The sequence below is a fragment of the Mobula hypostoma genome, chromosome 4 (genome assembly GCF_963921235.1).
Source record: "Mobula hypostoma chromosome 4, sMobHyp1.1, whole genome shotgun sequence".
Lineage (NCBI taxonomy): Eukaryota > Metazoa > Chordata > Chondrichthyes > Myliobatiformes > Myliobatidae > Mobula > Mobula hypostoma.
In genome coordinates, this window is record NC_086100.1 from 84418319 (window position 1) to 84445968 (window position 27650).

The window sequence follows — 27650 nt, forward strand, 5'->3', positions numbered from 1 at the left end:
TCATCTCATGTTCTCAATATTTACTTCATATGATTTTTTAATCTTCTTTCGCTTTTGTAATTGCACAGTTTGTTGTCTTATGCATATTAGTTGTTTGTCTTTTAATCAGCCCCTGATAATGTGCTACTAACGTTGCACTTTTTATTCGGCTGTAAAAAGATGTACTAAAAGGGTTAACTTGACTCATCACTGATTTTGCAAACATAAATTCTGTTTAATAACAAAATCACATCTTGTGCAGTTACAACTATGGACGGTTGTGGTAACATTTTGTAGGTACGTTTTCAACTGTTTTCAACTTTTTTCCCCCGTTGCAGGCTCTGAAAGCTATCATTGCCATGGATACAGCAGGCTTAATTCTGGGATGGAGATTTTTTGACCATGCAGCTCACTTGGGTGGTGCACTTTTTGGAATGTAAGTCACACAAATGGTTTTATTTTAATTTGTTTTAAATCCACTTGGCAGATTCTTTCCTGTCATGATGATATCAGCAAAATACACTCTTTTGTCATGTGTCCAGAAAATAATGCTTGTAAAAAGAAAACTTACTGGTTTGCCAATCTGCAACATAATAGACTAACCTAGTAAAGGTAATCAGTGTTAGTGAATCTTTAATCAATTAGAAATTACTTCTGGAATGCTGCAACTATTCCACCAGTGGTCAGAGAAAAGATGCTAACCAAAGGAAGGATGAGGAATGAATGCAAGAACAAGAACTGGGAGAATTATAGAAACAAAACTAAAAAAAAGACGTTGGTGGTTGTGCAATTGATTCAGGATATCGTTGGCAGTGTAGAGTGAGAAATATTTTAAAATAAATATATTTAGCCTACAGAGAATTTGTGTATCAAAGAAATGTTTAATCTGCACTGTTGATAGTTTAAGTGGCAGAATTTGGAAGTAATTGATGGAAATGAGGAGGGAAAAAAGGGTTAGCAACCCTCTCAATGGGTTGTATACCAATTTGGCTTGTTAGCTAATTCTGCTAACAGCCATGTGACTCAGTGGTGAGAAGGTCACCTTTCATAAGCAACATGCGTCTAGCTTTGATGATTTGGGGTTCAACCAAACAGGAAAGTTGGAATGTTCTGATTAAGGAACATTGATTGTAGTGAATGCTGTGTAAATACTGCTTCATGCAAAGGTATCATTCACCAGAAAATTAACAGATCGTACACTGGCATAAAATTACAAAGGAAATGTATTTATTAAATTTTCAATGCTAACAGTTACAGAAAAAGAAAAGAAAAATAAAAGGCCCATTACAGTTAAACTAGTCCAATGTGCACATAAACATTGGAGCTCATTTCTGGACTAGTCGGGTGTATTGCTTTACTCCCATGCTGAAACCATGGTCTGCACCAGCCACAGTTTGAACTTGCCTCAAAGACCATCTTCTGAGCTGGGTCTCTCAGGAGTATTGACACTTCCCCCTTGGAGCTATTTATCTGCACAAAACACCTCCTACAATGGGGTGTCTCTTTTGAACAGCATTCTGTGGCATCTTCCCTTGTACCCCGCTCAGCAGTTCCTGCCCAAAAGACTCCAAACCAAACCACTGTCCTTCAGAAATCTGATCCTGCCCAGCTCTCCTGAATCTTCCACTGGACAGAAAGTTACAATTAGCTGACACAACATTCTTAAGTTGGACAACATGGCTCCTTATCTTTAGTCAAAGCCAAAACGCTCTTAACAGCAGGACATACTGCGTTTGCAGAAAACTGCTAAAATAAAAAACCTCTGAGCATAGTGGTAGAAATCTTAACCAAGGCATTATATGTAAAATTGGGTTCTTGAAGGTTGATATGCACTCAATGGGACAAAGTGTAGTACCTCTCTGAGTTGGTCGCAGTTAGAATTTAGATTTGTCAAAATATTCATGGAGTATAAAATGCCACCTCAAACAGGTCAATCTGTTATTGTGAAATACAGTAATTAGTTTTGTCTTTCACATTTGGAAGGACATACTGCTCTTGAAGAAATTGCAACTTGGTCACTCTGTTGATAACTGCACCCTTGAACGCATTTAGTATAGATGCAGTATAGGATGAATACAAAGCATATTTTCCTCTATATGTCTTTGCCCAGTCACACACAAGCTCTCTGTACTGCAAATGTGGAATTTTACTACTTCCCACAACTGCAAGAGAGACGTTGTCAGTTTAATGCTGAATTAGAACTGGTTTTTGTAAGGTGGCAAGGCAACTGGAATCTAAATGGAAGTCCTGGGTTCATCCATGTCAGGTTGGATTTTGAACTGCAGTAACACAATTCAGCTACCCTACCATCTGAGAAGAGCCCCTATATCCCCTACACCAGCACTGATGCATTTTATAATGTAGTGTTTCATTTGCTACTCAATGGGAAGATGTTACATCATTAACTCCCATTATAGTCAGTTTGCTTTCAAATCATTATCAACAAAAAATTACGATTGAAATTACTATGATAAATGCGACAGGATATAATATTTCAAAGAAAAATATTTCTTAACAAAACATAACATTTGTAAAATATATTTCTCATGTTTAAAAGTATAACCAATGTACTTTAATTGCATTTCTTTATACATCCCCTCAAGTGGATGCTGAAATCAATCAGTAAATGAAATTAATCTGTTTAAAAAAGGTATTTAAAATAATAAACAGATGCTGCAGCTGCTGAAATCTAGAGTAGCGCACACAAAATGAGGAATTCAGTAGGTCAGGCTGTGTCCATGGAAAGCAATAAACAGTCAACAATTTGGGCCGAGACCCTTCACTGGGACTGTTTATTCCTTTCCATTGATGATGCTGAGTTCCTCCAGCAATTTGCATGGACTTAAAGTACTTGGCCTTAAAAGGTTTATTTAAAATTAAATCTATTTGACTTGCTTAAAACTCAGAAGTACTTCTGAGTAGCTGAAGAAATCTTAATTCCTGAAGACAGAATAAAACAATGCAGGATAGATGTTTTTCAACTTAGTAGAAGTGTTTGAATTGAGTAACGTGTTTGAAGTGGCATTCTCATTTGTATAATAGGTACTTGCTTCATTAAAATTGACTTTTTCTTCCAGTTGGTACATCTTTCATGGCTACGAGCTGATATGGAAGAACAGAGAGCCTCTGGTGAAGGTGTGGCATAACCTAAGGACTAAGGGTCCTGGGAGTGGAGGAAATGGCCCCTCCTAGGGAAGAAGCTGCATTTTTAAAATATGATTCTTGAATGGATTGAGAAGAACACTGGACAGAAATGAAAACTGGGAGGAAGAATTTACAGCAAGATCTGAACGCAGCTGCAAACTGCTGCAAATTTTAACTGATATTGAACTAAATACAGAACTGCACAGTGAGAAATAAACACATGTATTTTGAAGAAGCAGTCTTGGGCAGACATTTACCAACCTCAAAATTTTAAACCTAAATTTTTAAGCTGTTTGAAACAGATTCATTATTATTCATAATGCAGATAGTCTCTGTTAAGATTTATGCCATAATGGTAAGTTGTGTAAACTCATCCACTTTTCACCCCTCTTCTGTCAAGTGGATGAATTACTAAAAAAAACTAAATTATGTCAGGCAAATGTATCTGTTGTGTTTAAAATCTGTTATCATGGGATAGTCTTAAAAATGTACGCAGTCCAGTAATGGTTTGCCTAATACTGAGCACGTATTTTCAGAGTTACACAAATCTGGATCTACTGCCATGACTTGCAGCAAGCTCAAAGTATGTGCAGTGGAGATTAATCAGCTAAATCCATGCGGTTTATTAGCAGGGTTATGACCTCTCTGTACTGTTTTTCCAGCCAGGTGCTATCACTTGCTGTTAGACCATTGGCTGGCACAATTCTCTGGAGCCAAAAGGGAATGTTATTAGTCACTGGTGTACTTTGTACTTTGAACTTTAATTCATAATCTCAAAATTTAACTGTGATGAAACCAAGTTGTTCACTTCAATCAACTCCGGAGAAGATATTATGTGAGAATTATGGCTTATAGTTTGCCATCACATTACATAGAGGTTTCAGCTTTCTGATATACTGCTCAGTAAATGGGCTTCTCCCTGCCAAAGCCCAGCCATGCTGCCTAGATGACAGTACAAGTCAAAAACACCTACCTAATTTTTTTTGGGTCATAAAGCTTTGGTGAATTGTATGTATTACTCAATGACAAGTGTGCATCATTAGGAAACGTTACAGTCATTGCTGTTTTATTTGGCATATCTTGTGCCTGAAAAGAAAGCAAAAAAAAGTGTTTTTTTTTTGCTTCCTTTTCAGGCACAAGATAAAAAAGTTTAGACGAAGGGTCTTGGCCTGAAACGTTGACTGTGCTTCTTCCTATGGATGCTGTCTGGCCTGCTGCATTCCACCAGCATTTTGTGTGTGTGGTTTGTACAGCCTCAACATATTTTCCCAACTCTTGTTGCAGTGCCATAGCCTATAGAGGTGAGCATAATTGCCACCTTCTCTACACTTTGCACCTCTATCACTACTTTCAGTGAGCTGTGTGTTCTTGTCACTTCATTGAATTTACACAATATATTTCCACTAGTTGCATCTGAGGTTACTGTGTGCACTGCATGTTTACACAGGTTGTTTGAAGGATAAGGACACATCCAATCTAAAGTAGTCAAAATAAAAACTGCAGGCATTTGTCTTTAATGTTTTAAGTAAGAAGAATGGAATTGGGAACTGAATGGAACAGAATGAAAATTTAGATCCAGCGACAGGATAATTACCTTATCTAAGCATGTACTCAGAGGACACACTGGAGGGCTCATCCACAGAGACAGTTTGGGCGGAGTGATGAAATAAGTAAGAAAGATGCAGTAATGCTGAAGGGATTATACTACAGCCCCCTTCCCCAATAGCCAATGAGGTAAAAGAACAGATATGTAGACAGATCATAGAAAAGTGCAGAAACAGTTTTGACTGAAATGTTGTCAATAAAAAAGGCTTGGATAGGCCAAGATTTCTTCAGTACATCCAAGAGGGGTTCTTGCAATAGTCTGTGGAGAGTCCAACCGGAGGAGCTGACATACTGGGTCCGGTTTGGGGAAATGAGCCAGACCAGGTGATAAAGCTGATAGACAAAACATTTTGGAAATGGTGACCACAATGCTTTATGCTTTAAGACAGTTATGAGTAAGGATAAAATCAGATCTTGCGAGAAGTTACAAAATTGGGGGAGGGCAAATTTTGGCAGCATCAGATGGGCTAAGGGGCAATGATTAGGAGTAGCTGCTGTCAGACTAGTCCACATCTGAAATATGGGTCCAGCTGATCAGAGTTTAGGATCGACAAGGTCCAGTGAGTAAGGATAAGGTTGGTAAGGTAAGGGAACCTTGGATGACCCAAGAGGTTTTTAATTTAGGAAGAATAAGGAAGCATACACAAGGTTAGAAAGCTAAAATCAGACTGGGCCCTTGTAGAGTATAAAGGTAGCAGGCAGGTGATTAGGAAAGCCAATATGGACCATGCATGACCTTGATGAGTAGGATCATGAAGAATACCAAGGCATTTTATACTTGTATTAAGAAAAAGGGTGAGGGTAGGTTCATTCAAGGATAAAGGAGGGAATTTGTGCATGCAGTCAGCAAGTGGCTGAGGTACTGAATGAGTACTTCTTGTCAGTATTTACCAAGTAGAGGAGAAGGATTTGGAGAATAGTGAAGGCAGAGTGGGCCTTTTGAGATGGAGTTGGAGAATAGTGCTTTATCTGCTGGAAAGTGTTAAGGTGGATATGTCCCCAGAACCTGATGGGATATATCCCAGAATATTTAAAATGCAAGTGAGATTGCTGGAGCTTTGCAAAAGATCTTTATGTCATTGCAAGTAACGTACAAGGTCTCAAAACTGGAGAATAGTAAATAATGTTTTTTTTCAATAAGGGTAATTGTAGTCAAGTGGCCTTACATAAGTGGTAGGGAAGCTGTTGGAGAGAATACTGAGCAATGGGACTTCTACACATTTATCAAGTTGTAGCTTTTTACAGAGTAGGTCATGCCTTATAATTTTGATCAAAGTTTTTCAGGAGATAACCAAGGATTTTGATAAGAGTAAGATAGTTGATGTTATCTACATGGACTTTACTAAGGCATTTGATAAGGTACCCCATTATCAGCTGATTGAAAAGATAAAGATGTGTGGGATGTTTTGATTCTGAACTGGCTTGCCCATTGAAAACAAAGCGTAGAGCTGTTATTCTGGCTGGAAGTCCGTGACCTGTGATGTTCTACAAGGATCACTGCTGGGACCCCTGTTTGTGATATATATTTGTGATGCAGATGAAAATGTAAGTAGGGTAGATTAGCAAATTTGTGAATGGGACCAAACTCAGTGGAGTTGTAGATGGGGTAAAGGACTTTCAAAGAATATAAAATGATATAGATCAGTTACAAAAATGGACAGAGAGGTGGCAGATGGAGTTTAATCCAGGCAAATGTGAGATGTTTTTTGGGAGGTCAAATGAAAGGAAAAATGATACAGTAAATGGTAGGCCCCAACTTGCTTTGAAATATTGAGGGATCATGGGATCCAGGTCCATAGTTCATTGTTAGTGGCTAGATAAGGGGATAAAGAAGGCTTGCCTTCATTGGTAGGAATATTGACTATAATGGTAAGCAAGTCATGCTACAGCTATAGCAAACTTTAGACCACAGGTGAAATATTGTGTGTGATTCTGGTAGTCCCATTACAGGAAGGATGTGAATACTGTAGAGGTGATGCCAAAAAGGTTTACCAAGATGCTGCCTTGATTAGATGGTATGACCTATAATGAAAACTTTGACAAACTTCTGGTTGTCCTCTCTAGGATGCTGAGGGGCTGAGGGGAGACTTGATAGATGCTCTTAAAATTATGTGGCTTGGATGGGGACTTTGAGATAGGGTCAACAGACAGAATCTTTTCCTTAAAGTAGGGATGTTAAACATCAGAAGTCTTGCTTTTGAGGTTGGGGGAAGTTTTTTTTAAATACTGAGTGGTAGGTGTCTACAATTGGTCAGTAGGGGTATTAGTTGAAGCAGGCACTTTGAGGTTGAGGCATTTATAGACACATGAATATGGGTGATATCTTGGAGGAGGACGTTTAATATAAATTGGCCTCATGATAGGCATCCAAAATCCACAGGAACTGAAAGTGAAATGGGAAAACAGCAGATATGCAAGAATGCACTTCTCTTAAATGTATTTTTGTTCTTACTCCAATTCTCTCCCCTTCTGCTGATTCTAGCTGGGTTTAGCACTGCAATCACACATCAAGAAACAAGTAGGCCTTGTGACTCCATAAACATGCTCTACCAGTCAATGAATTCATGGACCCTCTGGTGTCGCTCCCACCTTTGTTTTCCTTTATCCCTCTGGCCCCTTAATCACTTTACTTTCCAGCCTCACCTTCATAACCTACCCATCACCGACATCTTTCTTCCTTATGTTCCCCACCTCCTTCCCTTTGCTCCATAGTGTACTGTCTTCTCCGATTCCATTTTGTTTAGTCCTTTGCCTCTTCCACCTATCACCTCCCAGTTTCTCTCATAATTCCCACTTCTCACCCAACCCCTCCTACCTACCTTCCCCCTCACCTAGCTTCACCCATTATCTATTAGCTCATGCTCTTGCCCTTTTACTTTGGCTTCTGCTTTCTTTCATGCCCTGAAGATGAGTCTCACCCAGCAACGTCAGCTCCATAGATGCTGTCTGACCTGTTGAGTTCCTCCAGCATTTGTGTGTGTTGCTCTAGAATTTGTAATTCCCATTGACATTGTGGTTCCCCCAGTTTATGCTCTAGCTGGAGAAGTTTGGCTCTTAAAATGATGCTGGTTGTTGTGTGCCTTCCTCACAAAGAAACAATTGGCAAGAGGCAAGAATCAGTTGATATTTAGATAGAACTTAATTATGTCCTGCGGCTCTCTGCTTACTACATTGCATATGATAAACACAACAGATTCTACAGATGTGAAAAGGTTCCTCCAAGGTTTTGTGTGTATGTGACCTATCACCTTATAGCTTGTCCTGCTTCCCTTCTTCTCCCCCCCACTCCCCGCCAACATTTTTATTCTGGTGTCTCTTCCCCCCCCCCCTCCCCCCGGCCTTCCTTTCCAGTCCTGAAGAAGCATCTTGGTCCAAAATATTGACTGTTTATTCATTTCCATGACACTGCCAGACCTGTTAAGTTCCTCCAGCAATTTGTGTGTGACTTTGCATACAACACAGTTCAATAAAGAGTACACAAATGATTAAACAGATTTTTGATCTGAGGGAGGAACTGGGAGAACTTTTCAAAGGTTGTGCCATTAGATACTTTGCATCCACTGGAATACGCTGCCATATTCTCGGTTTAATGTTCTGAATCACTGTACATCCAATTTTGCTGGATTCAAGTCCCAGTCAATATTATATGAAGAAGAATACAGTACCACTTGAACCCAAAAGCATCTGATCGGTTGCTAGTGTGCTTGCTTGTCACTGGGACATGGCAAGGACCTGGTGCAGTGAATACAATCTATTAATGAAGAAGGCTGAGATTAGCAGCATTTGAGTAGGTTTTCTCCATCACAGAGATTCCATGGAGCTGCTTTGTTTGCACCCTGTGTTACCGTATAAAAGAAATTTCATGAGATTTTAGTAAAGCTGTATTGTCATGTTGTGTAATTTATATTGATATGACATTATGAAATGATGATTTCTTGTTTTTTTTTAAAAAAAGTGATCATTTGACCACTTTTCAGTCCAAACCGTTACCTCATCAAGGTCAGTTGAAGTTCGCAGTACAGATTAAATGCAATAACATTAGACACTTTTAAATGAAAATTCTTAGCATGATTATCTGTAAATATGAAACAAAGTAGATAGCTAGTTGCTGCAGAAAGAAGTAGAAGACAGACAAACATTCTATTGTACTCGACTGAAAATTTCAATTAAAGTGGGATTAAATTGTCATTCCCAATGTATGACTCATTTATTTTTTTTATTTAGTTTATGGTTAACGCGGTACAGCTTTTGCCAGCGACCTCCACATGAAATGGGTCACTGCTAATTTTTACTTGTTACATAGTGAAGGTTTGGTGCATTGATCTATGCTGACTCATAAAGAAACCCCATTTCCATGACAGCCACTTATTCCTGTAACCTATCTTCCCACCTATTACCATCCTTTTGATTCTCCCACCAACCACGTACACTAGGGGTGGTCAGACATCTTTGGGATCAAGTCTTAGAGCTCAGTCCCTATCAGCCCTCTATATCTATGCCAACTGTCAGGTACCCACCTATTCTGATCCCATTTATTGCCATGTGATTCGTGCCTGCTTATGCCCTGGCAATTAAAATGATTGTTTAAATATTTAGAGCATAGAAAACCAACAGCACAATACAGGCCCTTCAGTCCACAAAGCTGTGTCGAACATGTCCCTACATTCGAAATTACCTCAGAAAACACATAGCCCTCTATTTTTCTAAGCTCCATGTACCTATCCAGGAGCCTCTTAAAAGACCCTATTATATCTCCTCCACCACCGTTGCCGGCAGCCCATTCCACGCACTCACGACTCTGCATTAAAAAATATACTCCTGACATCTCCTCTGTACCTACTTCCAAGCACCTTAAAAAGGTGCCTTCTCATGCTAGCCATCTCAGCCCTGGGAAAAAGCCTCTGACTATCCACGCGATCAATGTCTCTCATCATTTTGTACACCTCTATCAGGTCACCTCTCATCCTCTGCCGCCCTAAGGAGAAAAGGCCAAGTTCCCTCAAGCTTTTCTCATAAGGCATGCTCCTCAATCCAGGCAACATCCTTTCTATGGGTTCTACATCGTTCCTGTAGTGAGGTGAGGTGAACTGAACTGAGCACAGTACTGCAAATGGGGTCTGACCAGGGTCCTATCTAGCTGCAACATTACCTCTTGGCTCTTAAACTGAATCCCACGATTGATAAACACCAATGCACTGTATGCCTTCTTAACCACAGAGTCAACCTGCAGAGCAGCTTTGAGTGTCCTATGGACTCTGACCGCAAGATCCCTCTGATCCACCACACTGCCAAGAGTCTTACCTAATACTATATTCTGACAACATATTTAACCTACCAAAACGAACCACCTCACACTTATTTGGGTTGAACTCCATCTGCCACTTCTCAGCCCAGTTTCACATCCAATCAATGTCCCACTGTAATCTCTGACAATCCTCCACACTATCGACAACACCCCCAACCTTTGTGTCATCAGCAAATTTACTAACCTATCCCTCCACTTATTCATCTAAGTCATTTATAAAAAATCATGAAGGATAGGGGTCCCAGAACAGATCCCTGAGGCACACCACTGGTCACTGACCTCTATGCAGAATATGACCCGTCGACATCCACACTTTGCCTTCTGTGGGCAAGCCAATTCTGGATCCACAAAGCAATGTCCCCTTGGATTCCATGCCTCCTTACTTTCTCAATAAGCCTTGCATGGGGTACCTTATCAAGTGCCTTGCTGAAATCTATATACACTACATCTACTGCTCTACTTTCATCAATGTGTTTAGTCACATCCTTAAAAAATTCAATCAGGCTCATAAGGTATGACCTGCCTTTGACAAAGCCATGCTGATAATTCCTAATCATATTATGCCTCCCCAAGGGAGAGCCAGTGGATGTAGTGTACCTGGACTTTCAGAAAGCCTTTGATAAAGTCCCATATAGGAGATTAGTGAGCAAAGTTAGGGCACATGATACTGGGAGCAGAGTACTGACATGGACTGAAAATTGGCTGGCTGACAGAAAACAAAGAGTAGCGATTCACGGGTCCCTTTTGGAATGGCAGGCGGTGACCAGTGGGGTACCGCAGGGTTCAGCGCTGGGACTGCAGCTGTTTACAATATATATTAATGATTTAGATGAGGGAGTTAAAGTAACATTAGCAAATTTGCTGATGATACGAAGCTGGGTGGCAGTGTGAAATGTGAGGAGGATGTTATGAGAATGCAGGGTGACTTGGACAGGCTGGGTGAGTGGGCAGATGCATGGCAGATGAAGTTTAATGTGGATAAAAGTGAGGTTATCCACTTTGGTGGTAAGAACAGGAAGGCAGATTATTAACTAAATGAAGTCAAGTTAGGAAAAGGGGAAGCACAATGAGATCTAGGTGTTCTTGTACATCAATCACTGAAAACAAGCATGCAAGTACAGCAGACAGTGAAGAAAGCTAATGGCATACTGGCCTTCATACCAAGGGGAATTGAGTATAAGAGCAAAGAGGTCCTTCTGCAGCTGTACAGGGCCCTGGTGAGACCACACCTGGAGTACTGTGTGCAGTTTTGGTCTCCAAATTTGAGGAAGGACATTCTTGCTATTGAGGGAATGCAGCGTAGGTTCACAAGGTTAATTCCCGGGATGGCGGGACTGTCATATGTCGAAAGATTGGAGTGACTGGGCTTGTATACTCTGTAATTTAGAAGGCTGAGAGGGGATCTTATTGAAACATATAAGATTATTAAGGGATTGGACACACTGGAGGCAGGAAGCATGTTCCCGCTGATGGGTGAGTCCAGAACCAAAGGCCACAGTTTAAGAATAAGGGGTAAGCCATTTAGAATGGAGTTGAGAGAAAACTTTTTCACCCAGAGAGTGGTGGATATATGGAATGCTCCGCCCCAGAAGGCTGTGGAGGCTAAGTCTCTGGATGCTTTCAAGAAAGAGTTAGATATAGCTCTTAAGGATAGCGGAACCAAAGGTTATGGAGATAAGGCAGGATCTGGATACTGATTGTGGATGATCAGCCATGATCACAGTGAATGGTGGTGCTGGTTCGAAGGGCCGAATGGCCTACTCCTACACCTATTGTCTATTGTCTATTGTCTATTGTCAAATGTTCGTAAGTCATGCCTCTTCTCTATCAACTTACCAACCACTGAAGTAAGACTCACTGGTCTATAATTTCCTAAGCTATCTCTACTCCCTTTCTTAAATAAGGGAACAACATCTGCAACACTCCAATCCTCCGGAACCTCTCCCATCCTCATTGATGATGCAACGATCATTGCCAGAGGCTCAGCAATCTCCTCCCTTGCCTCCCACAGTAGCCTGGGGTACATCACATCCGGTCCCAGTGACTTATCCAAATTCATGCTTTCCAAAAGCTCCAGCACATCCTCTTTCTTAATATCTATGTTCTCAAGCTGTTCAGTCCACTGTAAGCCATCCCTACAATCGCCAAGGTCCTTTTCTGTGTGGTGAATACTGAAGCAAAGCATTCATTAGGTACCTCTGTTGTCTCCTCTGGTTCCATTCACACTTTTCCACTGTTACACTTGATTGGTCCTATTCTGTCATGTCTTTCCTCTTGCTCTTCACATACTTGTAGAATGCCTTGGGGTTTTCCTTAATCCTCTCCACCAAGGCCTTCTCATGGCCCCTTCTGGCTCTCCTGATTTCATTCTTAAGCTCCTTCCTGCTAGCCTAATAATCTTCTAGATCTCTATCATTACCTAGTTTTTTGAATCTTTCTCTTCCTTTCTTCTTGACCAGATTTACAATTGCCTTTGTACACCACTGTTCCTATACTCTACCATCCTTTCCCTGTCTAATTGGAACATACCTATGCAGAACTCCACACAAATATCCACTGAACATTTGCCACATTTCTTCTGTACATTTCCCTGAGAATATTTGTTTTCAGTCTATGCATCCAAGTTCCTGCCTGATAGTCTCATATTTCCCCTTACTCCAATTAAACACTTTCCTAACTTATTTGTTCCTATCCCTCTCCAATGCTATAGTAAAGGGGAGAGAATTGTCATCACTATCTCCAAAATGCTCTCCCTCTGAGAGATCTGACACCTGACCAGGTTCATTTCCCAATATCAGATCAAGTACAGGCTCTCCTCTTGTAAGCTTATCTACATATTGTTTCAAGAAACCTTTCTATACACACCTAACAAACTCCATCTCATCTAAACCCCTCACTCTAGGGAGATGCCAATCAATATTTGGTAAATTAAAATCTCCCACCACAACAACCCTGTTATTATTACACCTTTCCAGAATCTGTCTCCCTATCTGCTCCTCGATGTCCCTGTTACTATTGGGTGGTCTATAATAAACACCCAGTAGAGTTATTGCCCCTTCCTGTTGCTGTTCCAGAGACTCCATAGACAATCCCTCAATGACTTCCTCCTTTTCTGCAGCCATGACACTCTCTCTGATCAACAGTACCACACCCCACCTCTTTTGCCTCCCTCCCTGTCCTTTCTGAAACATCTAAAGCCTGACACTCGAAGTAACCATTCCTGCCCCTGAGCTATCAAAGTCTCTGTAATGGCCAAAATATCATAACTCCATCATAACATTTCTAAAATGTTATCAGCATGTCTGCTCAGACATAGCTCTCCAGATTACAGCCAGCCTCTGGGTGAAAGTATTTTCCCTTAGTTCTCCCCTGTCCTTACTCCTCACCTTGAACCTGTGCCCTCTGGTTTTAGATGTCTCCATTATGGGAAAAGCATTTTCTCTACCCACCTTATCTTTGAACCTTATTATTTATTATACCTGTATCAGGTCTTTCCACAGCCTCCTCCAGTCCAAAGAAAACAAACTCGGCTTATATAGCCTCTCTTTGTAATTAAAATGCAACAATCTGGTAAACCTCTTCTACAACCTCTCCAGTGTAAGCATGTCCTTCACATAGAGTCGAAGAAAATGGTCCTTCGGCCCATCTAGTCCATACCGAACAATTTAAACTGCCTATTTCCATAGACCATACCCCTCCATACCCCTGCCATCCATGTACCTATATCAACTTGCCTTAAACGTTGAAATCAAGCTTGCATGCACCACTTGTGCTCGCAGCTCATTCCACACTCTCACGGCTCTCACGGAAAAAGCCTGTCTGCATTTACCCTATCTATAGCCTTCATAATTTTGTATACCTTTATCAAACCTCCTCTCAATATTCTACATTCTAAGCAATAAATTCCTGACCTATTGAATCTTTCCTCTTAACTCAAGTCCTCCTCTGTACATTATTACCATCTTTCTGGTAGGTAGGTGAACCAAACTGCGCCCAATACTCCCAATGAAGCCTCACCAATGTCTTATACAACTTCAATGTAACATCCCATCTCCTGTGCTCAGTATTTTGATTCATGAAGGCCAATGTGCCAAAAGCTTTCTTCAGAATCCTGTCAACTTGATACACCACTTTCAATGAATTATGGACATGTGTGGTGACCACAGCTGCACACGACACTCCACCTTGTGACCTAACCATAGTTTCTTACAGTTATACCATGATGCCCATGCCCTGGCTAACGAAGGGACCAGCATTCTGCACACCTTCATCACCTCATTTACTTTGCTGCAACCTTTAGGGATCAACGTCAGCAGAAACTCACACAGACAGTCACGGGAGAGACATGTAACATTTAAAGGGGAGATCAGAGTTAAACCTGGGTTAGAGGAACTATGAGAACACAGCACTATCTGCAGCCGCTGTGCCTCTTCAGAACATTAACCCTAACAGCAACAGTTGCTAGGGTATTTGCTCATGGTTGGAATATACTGAGAACCAGTCGACATGAATATAGTCCGTCACCGGATGTAGGCTGATACGGGCAGCATGTTAAATAGGGAAGAATTGTGTTTTCTCCATCACAGAAATAATGGAACTGTTTTGTTTTATTGTGCTCCCTGCAATGGTCAAATATATTTCCTCATTACACAAGCCCTGTGATTGCACAGTATTACTGTATGAAATAAGTTTTGTAAGATTTCAATGAATTGCTGCATAGTCATAGTGTATCATTTATATTGGTACATTGTAACATAAATATGCCACTATGTTCCAATGTCAATTTCCTGTAAATAACTCCTTTATTTGATCATTCTGATCGTTTGACTGCACCTCAATCCAAACATTTACCTAATCAAGGCTATTTGAAGTTTGCAATACAAGATTAAATGCAAAACTTTTCAAGGTAACTTATAAAAAAAATCCTAGTTTGACCATTTGTAAATATAAAACAAGATTAGTCCCCGGGTTGCATGTCTCCAAACACCACTTTAAGGATCATTTTAATCTATTAATAGATAAATTACTAACCAAGTTAAATAACTTCTAATCACTTTTCAGACTCCTATGATTTTGTTTTTGTTTCTTTACTTTGACTCCCTAACTAATCCCTTACCTTAATGTATTTATAAACCCAAGCAAGAAAATGTTTTAATATTTTCCAGATGTTTACTGCAGTGGAGATAGATGAAGAAATTTCTCAATGAAAATAAAGGAAATCAACCTTTGTTTTGTCTGTAGTTTTCTGTGGGATAGATTTGTATATCCAATGTAACCAGTCCTCTGGATAATGTACAGCCGTTACCTTCAATCCAAAAGCTACTTAAATCTTCTTCATCCTTGGGTTGCCTATCTCATATGTACTGTATATATAGCTAGGGTGCCTGAGCCTTTTCCACTGTACTGTATTTGTCAATGTGGAGCAAAGAGTAAGTTTGTAAATCTGACAGGAACATAAGATGTTGGGAATGGCGGGAGTGGAATGCTGCGGGAGGGGTGGGCAACAGAGGAGTGCCGGGGAGTTGGAATGGAGGGCCGGGTGGGGGGGTGTGGGGTGGGTGCAGACACACTCAGCCCTGACACACCAGGCAAGATCATTTGATTCTAAACAATCGATCTATTGATCATTACAGAATGGCTGTCCAGTGCTTCCCATTTCCCAACCATGATTCCCCTCTCCCTTGCCCGTTTTCCACTCCCAGTCCACAATAGAGACCCATATCAGAATCATGTTCATAATCACTCACTAGGACAACTGCTCTGATCCAGAGAGCTCTATATGAGGTCATTCTTACCCTCAGCCATTAGACTCTATAATGAGTCAACCCATAGCCAGGGAAGCGATGACCCCCTCCTGTTAGACTGTATGAGATAACATTTTTTATTCTTTCTTACTTCTCTTCTAATATTTGTATATCTGTGAAATTGTAATGCTACTGTGACATTGTAATTTCCTTTGGGATCAATAAAGTATCTATCTATGTCAAGAAATTTGTGTTTTTTTGGTAGCAGTTCAGTGCAGTACATAATACTATGCAAAGTCTTAGGCCACACTAGCTACATGTATGTGCCCTAAGATTTTTGCACAGTACTGTACTGTTGATACTGCAATGAACAGTTGCTTGCATGGATATGGCTAAATTATCTTCTGATATGGAATTTAAATCGATTGAAATTTTAGCAGGATCTTTCTCACAAAATGGCCTTCTCCAAAGTGGTGAAAGTAACTACACTGGTACCAGAGAAATTGCTGAAAATCACCTGCCATTAGCCGGAGGTATGGTAGCAAAGTGGTTAAGTTGCAATGGATAAGAGATATGAATCTGAATCCCAGCAAAGCAATTCAACAAATTCAAAGAATTTGAATTGAATTGATTTTATTTCTTACGGCCTTCACAAACATGAGGAGTAAAAATCTTTACGTTCTGCCTCCGTACAAATGTGCAATGTGCAACTTATAGTAATTTGTAATAAATAGTATGCACAACAGGATAGTCAGTATAACATAGAAATATAATTGTATCAGCATGAATTAATCAGTCTGATGGTCTGGCGGAAGAAGCTGTCCTGGAGCCTGTTGGTCCTGGCTTTTATGCACCTGTCTCTGTAAATGTCCTGAATAGTGGGAAGTTCACATCTACAGATGCGCTGGGCTGTCTGTACCACTCTCTGCAGAGTCCTGCGATTGAGCGAAGTACAGTTCCCATACCAGGCAGTGACATAGCCAATCAGGATGCCCTGTAGAAAGTCTTTAGGATTAGGGGACTCATACCAGACTTCTGCAACCGTTTGAGGTGAAAGAGGTGTTGTTGTGCCTTCTTCACCACACAGCCGGTATGTACAGACCTCGTGAAACCCTCTGTGATGTGTATGCTGAGGAACCTTAAACTGTTCACCCTCTCAACCCCAGATCCATTGATGTCAATAGGGATGAACCTGTCTCCGTTCCTCCTGTAGTTCACAACCAGCTCCTTTGTTTTTGTAACATTGAGGGAGAGGTTGTCTTCTTGACACCATTGTGTCAATGTCAGTGTCAAGGCGTTGACACCACTAAGTTGGAATCAAAACTTAGTCTCAGTAAATTGATCATGAATAAAGCAAATAGATAGGAAAAAATTATTTATTTTATTTCAAGATACAGCACAGTAAGAGGCCCTTCTGGCCCAGTGAGTCTGTGCTGCCAAATTACACCCACGTGACCAATTAACCCACTAACCTGTACATCCTTGGAATGTGGGAGGAAACTGGAGCACTCGGAGAAAACCCACATGGTCACAGGGAGAATGTGCAAAATGCTTACAGATCGCGGCAGGAATTGAAGCCAGGTTACCAGTGCTGTCATAGCGTAATGCTAACCACTACACTACCATGCTGCCCCGGGGAATTCAGGGAATTGTTAACCAGTCTGGCTGAGAAGTAACTCAATTCGTTGACTCTTAACGACCTCTGAAAATAGCTTGAAAGCCACGGTTCAAGTAATGTATCAAAAATGCTGATCTTGAGATTAATATTTAGTGAAAAGCAAAGGAAGTCTACCTGTTCTAAGGAAGACCAAACTATAAGGAAATAGAGTCATTAGGCAGTCAGTTTCAGGAAGGTCACACAGCTGAATCTGTACTCCTAAGTTGTAACACAATGTGTCATCAAATGTGCATTTCATTTTGGTGTCGTGATAAAGAATGGCCCCTACATCTCTTAACTTCAAGTGAAGCAAAATCCGATCAGTTTCCAGATTAGTGTAACAGGGTTTTTTTTTTGTTGGTAAGATGGGATAATGGATAGAGACCACAATGTCTTAAGGAATTATGTTGATGGCTATTACAGAACACAGAGTATCTCCGGAAGGTTGGCTGGAATAATGGCTATCAGAGAGCATGGTTTCTTCTCAGGATGTAAGGCAGAATGATGCACATTACAGTGGCTGACGTTCCTCCAACAAACCCTCCCCAACCTATTCTAAGAGGTTAGTTGTGCTGACTTCTGGATTAACAATCATCCTCTCATGAAGACATAGGTATGAGAATATCTGGTGCTCGCACAGGTGGTAGGGTGAATTGAATGACATCTGTGTGACTCTTTGCTAGCGTTTTTCAGTAAATGCTCATTAGCTGGACAATTCCCACTGTGCAACGAGTGGCTATAAGATGGGTCTGGCAGGAAGGGTTGGGGAAAATTCTAAAAGGTTCTATGGCTATATTAAAAGTGTGGCTATTGAGAGAGTAAGACCCTTTAGAGCTTAGCAGGGCCGTCTATGTCTTGAGCCACCAGAGATGGGTGGCATTTTAATTAATATTTTTCCTTTGTGTTTATTGAGGAGAAAATCATGGTTGCTCAGGAGATAAGGAAAACAACTGGAGATGTTTTGGAGAACATTCCTAGTACCAGAGAGGAGATATTTCCAGAGTTACAGTGTAATAAGTTGAATAAGTACTCAGAGAAAGTTGTAGAGGTCCTGGTCGAGATATTTCCTTCATTGCTAACCATTGCTGAAGTTTTTGAACACTGAAAAGTTTCTAAATTTGTTCCATTGTTTGAAAAGGTTAATAAAGAAGAAGAAGAAGAAGAAGAAGAAGAAGAATATCTTTATTGTCATTGTTGTGGAGCAATGAAACACAGTTTAGCAGCTCAACGTTTTGCAGCATGACAAAGAATATATACATAAAATAAACTCTAAAACCTTAAGAGCGCAGTCCAAAGTTAATAATATATGGATGGGGGTGGGGGGTGGGTAGGACTATTGCACACCTGCCATTCCTGGAAGTGTGATGCATTTAGCTGCCGCCATCTTAGGAGGGAGGCAGGAGAAGGGAAGGGGGTGTTATACATTTCACTGCTTGTGGGTAGAAGCTGTTAAGGAGTTTCTTTATTTTCATCCTTAATGCTCTGTATCTCTTCCCAGAAGGTAGAGGGGAAAACAGGTGATGTCCAGGATGAGTGGGATCCTTTGAAATAGACAATCCAGTGAACTATAGGCTGGTCAGTCTGAAAGCAGAAGTGGAGAAGTTACTGGAGAGAATTTTGAGGAGGAGGATCTACCAGTATTTGGATAAACATTGAATAATTAGGAGGAGTCAGCATGGTTTTGTGCGTGGGATGTCGTGTTTGATGACATAACTGAAGAGGTAACTGAAAAGGTAGATGAGAGTAGGACGGTGAATGTTTGGATTTCAACAAAACCTTTGACAAGGTCCCTCATGCTAGCTTGGCCTGGAAGATTAGACCCAATGGATTTCAAATTCAGAATTGTCTGGGAGGTAGAAAACAGAGGATCATGGATGAAGGTTGATTCTCAGAATGGTGACCAGTAGTGTTCTGCAGGGGTTGGTGTTAAGAACCTTGTCATTTGTATAAATTATACAGATGCAAATGCACAAGGTTTGATCTTTATGTTTGCAGATGAGACAAATTAAAAGGGGTTGTTCGTAGTGAAGAAGGCTATTGTAGGTTACAGGGGGATCCTGATCACTTTGGGAAGTGGGCCAAGGAGCGGAAAATGGATTTCAGTACAGGTAAGTGTCAGGTGATGCATTTTGTAAAGTTAGACCAGTGTAGGACTGGTCTCTGAATTGGGAGTGTAATTGACCAGAGTTACTTAGGAGTACAAGTTCATATTGAAAGTGGCATCACAGACAGGGTGGTGAAAAAGCCATTCAGCATTATGTTGCAATTAGTATAAGTCATTGGTGAGGCCACGCTTGGGGTTCTGTGTATAGTTCTTGTCACCCTGTTATAGGAAAGATATTGTTAAACTGGAAAGAGTGCAAAAATGATTTACAGGGATATTGCCGGGATGAGAGGGCCCGAGTTATAGGGAGAGATTTGCCAGGCTAGGTGTCTATTCTTTGGAACCTTGGAGGATGAGGAGTGACTTTATAGAAATGCTTAAATAATGAGAGAATTAGACAAGATGGATGGAAACAGTTTTTCCCAGGGTAGGGGAGACCAAAACTAGGGGCATTAATTTAGGTTGAGAGGAGGCAGACTTAAAAGAGTCCTGAGGGGCAATTTTTTCATGTAGAGGGTGGTGAATAGCTGCCAGAAGAAGTGGTTGAGGCAGGTACAATGTTATCATTCAAGAAGCACTTGGACAGGTGCATAGTGGGGTGGGGCTCAAAGAAGTATGGGCAGAATGCAGGAAATTGTAACAAGCTGGATGTGTGTCATGGACTCGTTGACTCTAAACCTGTTGTATTGCTCTGTGACTCTAATGCTGATTTACTTCAACTGCAATGTCAAGTTATTTTATTTCCTGCATTTTAAAGTAGACCGCAAGCCCTTTCTACTTAAAAGTCAAAACTCTGTGACTGAAGCTATTCATTCAGGTGAGTAATGAATAGCAAGGTGTGACTTTCTTGTACCTGGATATGAGGTCAATTGAGGTATCCTCTACTTGGAACAGATAACAAATGGCACCAAGATAGCTGAGATTTTCCTGTAGAATGCTCAAGAATAACATGCCACTGAAAAGTGAACAATTGCTGAACATCAGATCTGGTAACTGAATAATTTCAAAGACTTTCTGTGCAATGGACATTGGCTTCATGTGGTATTGACAAAGAACCAAACAGCAATCAGTCCCTTAAACTCACGATCATCCCGCTAGGAGCTTTGAAAAACCGACACTTTATTGCAAAGTATATAATTAAAGAATGAAAATCTTTAAAATGTTAAATGTGAAACTAATGATATGGGTTTTAAAATTTAATCTGCAGGTAAAATGAACAAATACAAAATGCTGGAGGAATTCAGCAGGTCAGGCAGCATCTATGGAGATGAATAAACAGCCGACATTTCAGGCTGAGACCCTTCTTCAGGACTGAAAAGGAAGTGGGTGGGGGGTGACACCAGAATAAAAAGGTGGGGGGGGGGAGAGGAATGAGGCTAGCTGGAAGGTGATATGTGAAGCCAGGTGGGTTGGAAAGACAAAGGGCTTGAGAAGAAGGAATCTGATAGGAGAAGAGAGTGGATCATAGGAGCGGGAAGGAGAAGGGGACCTGAGGTGGAGTGGTACGCAGGTGAGGAAAGGTAAGAGGCTAGAGTAGGAAATAGAAAAAGAGGGGAGGGATAGGAAATTATTTTTACCAGGAGAAATTAATATTCATGCAATCAGATTGGAGGCTACCCAGATGTAATATAAGATATTGTTCTGGCATCTTCCCCCTTCCTTTTCAGTCTTGAAGAAGGGTCGCAGCCTGAAATGTCGACTGCTTATTCATTTCCATAGGTGCTGCCTGATCTGTCGATTCCCACAGCAGTTTGTATGAGTTGCTTTGGATTTCCAGTATCTGCAGACTTTCTTGTGTTTATAATGAACAATCAGTCATCTTTATGAGACTTAAATAAAACAAAAACTTAAAGAGCTAAATGTTGAAGGGGACAAAATCAGAAATGCAATTCCATAGAAATCCAAAGGAACGTACCAATTGTTGCAAAGGAATGCAACAAGTGCCTAAGAAGATTAATGCGGGCTGCCTTAATGACTATCGCCTGGTAGCACTCATCGACAGTGATGAAATGCTTTGAGAGGTTGGTCATGGCTAGACTGAACTCCTGCCTCAGCAAGGACCTGGACCCATTGCAATTTGCCTATCGCCACAGTAGGTCAATGGCAGATGCAATCTCAGTGGCTCTTCACATGGCTTTAGACCACCTGGACAACACAAACACCTATGTCAGGATGCTGTTCATCGACTATAGTTCAGCACGTAATACCATCTTTCCCACAATCTTGATTGAAAAGTTGCAGAACCTGGGCCTCTGTACCTCCCTCTGCAATTGGATCCCTGACTTCCTAACCGGAAGACCACAATCTGTGCAGATTGGTGATAACAACTCCTCCTTGCTGATGATCAACACTGGTGCATCTCAGGGGTGTGTGCTTAGCCCACTGCTCTACTCTCTATATACACGTGTGGCTAGGCATAAATCAAATGCCATCTATAAATTTGCTGACAATACAACCATTGTTGGTAGAATCTCAGGTGGTTACAAGAGGATGTACAGGAGTGAAATATGCCAATTAGTGGAATGGTGCCACAGCAACAACCTGACACTCGGTGTCAGTAAGATGAAAGAGCTGATTGTGGACTTCAGGAAGGGTAAGATGAAGGAACACATACCCATCGTCATAAAGGGATCAGAAGTGGAGAGAGTGAGCAGCTTCAAGTTCCTGGGTGTCAAGATCTTTGTGGATCTAACCTAGTCCCAACATATGATGTTGTTATGTTGTTATAAAGAAGGCAAGACAGCAGCTATACCTTATTAGGAGTTTGAAGGGGTTTGGCATGTCAACAAATACACTCAAAAACTTCTATAGATGTACTGTGGAGAGCATTCTGACAGGCTGCATCACTGTCTGGTATTGGGGGAGGGGCTACAGCACAGGACTGAAAGAAGCTGCAGAGGGTTGTAAATTTAGTCAGCTGGCATCTTGGGTACTAGCCTACCAAGTACCCAGGACATCTTTAGGGAGCAGTGTCTCAGAAAGGCAGCGTCCATTATTAAGGACCTCCAGCACCCAGGGCATGCCCTTTTCTCACTGTTAGCATCAGATAGGAGGTACAGAAGCCTGAAGACACACACTCAACGATTCAGGAACAGCTCCTTCCCCTCTGCCATCCGATCCCTAAGTGGACATTGAATCTTTGGACGGTACCTCACTTTTTTTTTAATATACAGTATTTCTGTTTTTAACCTTTTTTAAAAATCTATTCAACATATGTAATTGATTTACTTGTGTATTTTTTTTCTCTGCTAGACTATGTATTATGTATTGAACTGCTGCTGCTAAGTTAACAAATTGCACGTCACATGTGGTGATAATTAACCTGATTCTGATTCCGATTTTACTTTAAATTATATGTTTACTGATTAAGTACTTAAACACTTTACAACTGATATTATTTTTAAAACACTAAAATAAAGGTAAGGGAGGTTTGCATGTAGGGGCTGGAGGGGTAATGAGTAATCATAAAATCACTGGATGTGTCAAGATACAAGTGTATGCTTTTATTTGTAACAGTCCAATGGGATCATCACATAGTCCAGTGTTAACTGAAATAGTTACTGTCCCAGATCCATTGCCCTCTCACTTCAGACAGTCAGCACTTTCCGTTCCCAGTTACAGAGCACTGAAATCCATCCATCTCCTCACGCTTTCCAAGTCATTCTTCTAATTCTAACTGGCACTCTTTTCTATTTTAGTTTAAACTGCCGCTCCTATAATTCAAACTCAAAATCATCAGATGTCCACCAATTCCAAAATCATCCAATCGCCTTTCCCTTTAAGTCTGTTTCCAGTGGTGCCCCTCTTCTCTGTAGCACTACTACCAACTTTTGTCTCTTCCACTTTCTCCATTAATCCATCCATTCCTGTGTGCAATCCATGAGACACCATGGTCTCCTTTATTCTTCCTTCTGGTTTGTTTCTACTTGCCCTTCTTGCAGCATTTCTTTGTCATCCAGTTCTCTGCCTGTTCCCCAACAGCCTCTACAGAATCTCCTTTATTGTCCATGTTTTACTTTTGTGTGTCCTATTCTGGTAGCCTAATTTTACGATGGATGTGGAAGCTTTAGAGAGGGAATAAAGGAGCTCTACAGTTTGCTGCCTGGATTAGAGAGCATATCTTATGAGGAGAGGTTGAACGAGGTAGGACTTCTCTCTTTGGAGTGAAGGAAGATGAGAGGTGACTTGATAGAGCTGCATACAATGATAAGACCGGCTGGTGGCATAGTGGATAGTGGCATCAATGCTGGACTTCTGGGCGAGAGGTCCCAAGTTCGAATCCGGCCGGCTCCTGTGCACGCTCTCCATCTGTGGGTTGAATGTCGAGCTAACAACTCGACCTCGTAAAAAAAAAACCTGGAGAGGGATGGGCTCCGCCAGGTTTCAGATGCCCAAGACACGCAGTACCAAAAAAGCTTGTCATGACAGTGCCCCGATGACTCCGCCAGGAGTTAAGGGCATGCGCGCGCACACACACACACACACACACACACACACACACACACAATGATAAGAGGAATAGATAGAGTGGATGGCTAGTGCTTTTTTCCAAGGTGGAAATGACTAACATGAGAGGGCGTGATTTTAAGGTGACTGGTTATAGGGGCGATGTCAGAGATAGGTTTTATACACAGAGAATGGAGGGGTGTGGGGCAGATATATTAGGGATATTTAAGAAGCTTTTAGATATGCACATGGATGAAAGAAAAATGGAAGGCTACGCAGAAGGGAAGTGTTAGATTGATCTTGGAGCAGGTTCAAAGGTCGGCATGCCATCACGGGCCAACGTGCTGTGCTGTTTCATGTACCATGTTCTTGTCCTCTCATTCCTTTTCAGTGGTTTTATTCCCCTTGCCTTGGTCCATGTAGTCCATGTAGTGAATTTAACTTCAAAACGTTGTTGAGAAACATAAAGCCTTACATTTTGGTACAAATAATGAGGGGAAGCAAATATAAATTGTAAGGAATAATTCTAAAAAAGAAAGAAGTACAAATAAATCTGTATAGTTTGTTGAAAGTGGATGGTGGGCTGGGAGACTGATCTGATGATAAGTTGTGAAATGGATGCAAAGAGGCTTCAAGGCAATTCAGGGAAGTTGAGGGAGCAGGCAAATAGCATCAATAAATGAGAGGTTATCCACTTCTGTAGGAAAAATAGAAAGTAAAGTGAGTTTAAAAGATAATACAATGGAAAATACTGATATATAAAGGGGGTATATCATGTACACCAAAAACCAAAAGCAGGCAGTAAAGAAATGGTATACGGCCAGTTTGCAAGAGGTTTTGGGAGTATAGGAGTAAAGGTGTGTTTCTAGAGGAACTTCGTGAAACCATGTATACTTTGTTCAGTTTTCACCTTTTTTAAGTACAACTGGGGTGATGGGATCACTGAGGGGAAATAAGGTTAATTAGACCTGTATTCATTTTACTTTTGAAAAATGCGAGGAGATCTCAAAGGCTTGTTTTTCTGCTGCTGTTATGTTGCTTGTTGTGTTCTGTGCTGCTCTGGCAAGCATTTTGTGCATGCTATATTAGAACCGGTCTGTGTGGGACACCTGCAGACTACCCTCAGTTCATCCCTTGGTGTGCTCGTTGTTAATACAAATGACACATTTCACTATATGTTTCAATGTACGTGTGACAAACAAATCTTAATCTGAATCTACCAGAAAATTATTATTCCCTTTTTCACTATTCAAGATGTATTGTCAGAGAAGGATTGTTTGGCCTTGAACAGACTGCAAACAGGTATTTGATGGCTTGTTCCCATAACTGTGGTAAACATTGCAATTGCTCCTTTTCAGTATTCAGTGATGTCATGTATATGTTATTATTGCTCAGATTTGCCAGAAGATGAATTAAAAAACAAATTAAAACAACTTTCTGACTTGGCACTGGAAAAATGACCGCCTAAAGTCCGTTGTCCATGCCATCTCTGAACTACTTCGGGATGTCCTTGCTACTTAAAGTGAAAATTTCAGTACAGCCAACTTGAGTTTATTGTTAAAGTATGGGAAATAAAATTGCTTTTGACTAATTGTTCTTTAAGGATGTTGAAAGTAGTGAATGAATGGCTTTAGTTTTGTTTTGGTTAGCATAGCAACAGGTTAGCCTTTCCTCCCTGTGTATACATTATTACTAACTTGTACTTTGTTTATAGTCAGCCTATTTTGATTAAAAGTTTCAACTGAAAAAGTAAGGGAAAATGATCTCACAAAACACCACGGTAGCGTAGCAGTTAGCACGCTATTACAGCTCAGGGTGTTGGAATTTGGAGTTCAATTCCAGTGTCCTCTGTAAGGAGTTTGTACATCGTCCCAGTGGAATGCATAGATCCCATCCGAATACTCTGGTTTCCTCCCACAGGCCAAAGACACACCCGTTGGTAGGTTAATTGGCCATTGTAAGTTGTCCCATGATTGGGCTAGTGAGATGCTGGCAGTGCAACTCAAAGGGCTGGAAGGATCTGTATCTCTAAATAAAAAATAAATATGGAATACGGAGGAACATCTGGAAAACTTCTGAAATGCCTGCTTCCCTGCCACTGCTACTGTGTGGTAACCGGAATCTCCGGAGCAGAAGGCCCCGAAATCCTCGGCTTTGTGTGTTTCAGCGGCCAGGGAGAGGTCGAAGACACTCGGGAGGCTGTATTGGAGAGGCTGGTCGGAAGCTCGAAGTTTTCGGATGGATGGACTCAGTGTCGGCTGTGGTCGGCTGCTTCCAAGGCATCGGCAAGTTGACGGTGCCTGGAGGTTTATGGCAGGGAGTTTCTCCCTTTTGCCGCCTGCTGTCGGGGACTCGGGGACTTTTGAGACTTTATTTACCATGCCCATGGTTTGTTCTTCATCAAATTATGGTATTGCTTTGCACTGCTGTAACTATACGTTATAATTATGTGGTTCTGTCAGTGTTAGTCTTTGGTTTGTCCTGTTTTCTGTGATATCACTCTGGAGAAACGTTGTATCATTTCTTAATGCATGTATGCATTTCTAAATGACAATAAAAGAGGACTGAGTGTTCTCATAATCTAAAAAAAACCATTTCATTTACGTAACTATAGTCTAACCTAAGAATTTACGGCTATTTTGCTCTTCACTAGATTCTTCAAAGATCTTTTAACCAGACATTGATGATTGTAATTGAAGAAACATCAGTCAAGACACTTAGAAAACATCTACCATCCATTCAATGGTCTGAAGGAGTCTTTGAAGTCTGAAGTTGCAGATGGTGTCTGGCTTTGATTATTAGAGGACTGTAATTATATAACTGCTTTTGACTAAAATTTTTGTATTGGTTTCAAATGTCTTTGGTTTAGTATCAGTGCTCTTACTTTGATTAGCTAATCAAGATCCTACCTCTGCTGTAATATTGTGGGATGATTTCTGGGGCAGTGCTACACTTTGGAATCATTGATGGCATTTGGCTTTTAGATCAGACAAGTTGACACAAAAAATTCTGTAGGACTTTTTGAAGAAGAGCACAAGAGTTGTCCTTCAAACACAAAATAAATCATCACTATCTGATGAGAATGATACAGGGCCTACCAAGACCAAATCTGTTGTGATTTATATCATTACTATTAGTGATACTTTTGTATATAAATTCATTGTTATATCTTTACATTACAATATAAGAAAAAGGGATAGTCAGTCTTACCTTTCAGGCCTGTTCTGCCACTTATTAAGATCATAACCTCCTATCTCAGTGTCTTTTTAAAGCACCATCACCATATCCCTTGATTTCCTTAACATCCACAAATCAATCGATTTCTGTTTTTCTCAATTTCTCAACAGCTCTAGGAGGTAGAGAATTTCAAAGGTTCTTCAACCAATGGGGTGAAGAAGTTTCTCCTTATTTCAAAATAACCTATCCATTTTAAAACTCTGCCCTCATGTCCTAGTGTCCTGAGCCAGCTATTTAAGTTTTTTAAAGTTTTGATGGGATTTGCTTTCATTTTCTAAATTCCACTCGATCTCTTCTCATACAGCTGCATACCATCCACGGAACCAGTCTACTAAATCTTCAGTGCACCTCTTTGGCAAGTACATTTTCTTTCTCAACTAAAAAGACCAAAACTGTATACGGTACTCCAAGCATCATGTCACCAAGACC

At 40.8% G+C, this 27650-nt stretch overlaps 1 protein-coding gene across 1 annotated transcript in view; it reads left to right on the forward strand.

Moving 5' to 3' along the window:
- The window catches only part of parlb (presenilin associated, rhomboid-like b), a 55395-nt gene extending 46496 nt beyond the window's left edge, over positions 1-8899 (forward strand). The window contains exons 9-10 of the mRNA XM_063046077.1: positions 318-415; positions 3057-8899. Coding sequence (XP_062902147.1) covers positions 318-415; positions 3057-3171 — 213 coding nt within the window. The 3' untranslated portion in view covers positions 3172-8899. The remainder of the gene's footprint in view (positions 1-317; positions 416-3056) is intronic.
- The last annotated feature ends 18751 nt before the right edge of the window (positions 8900-27650 follow it).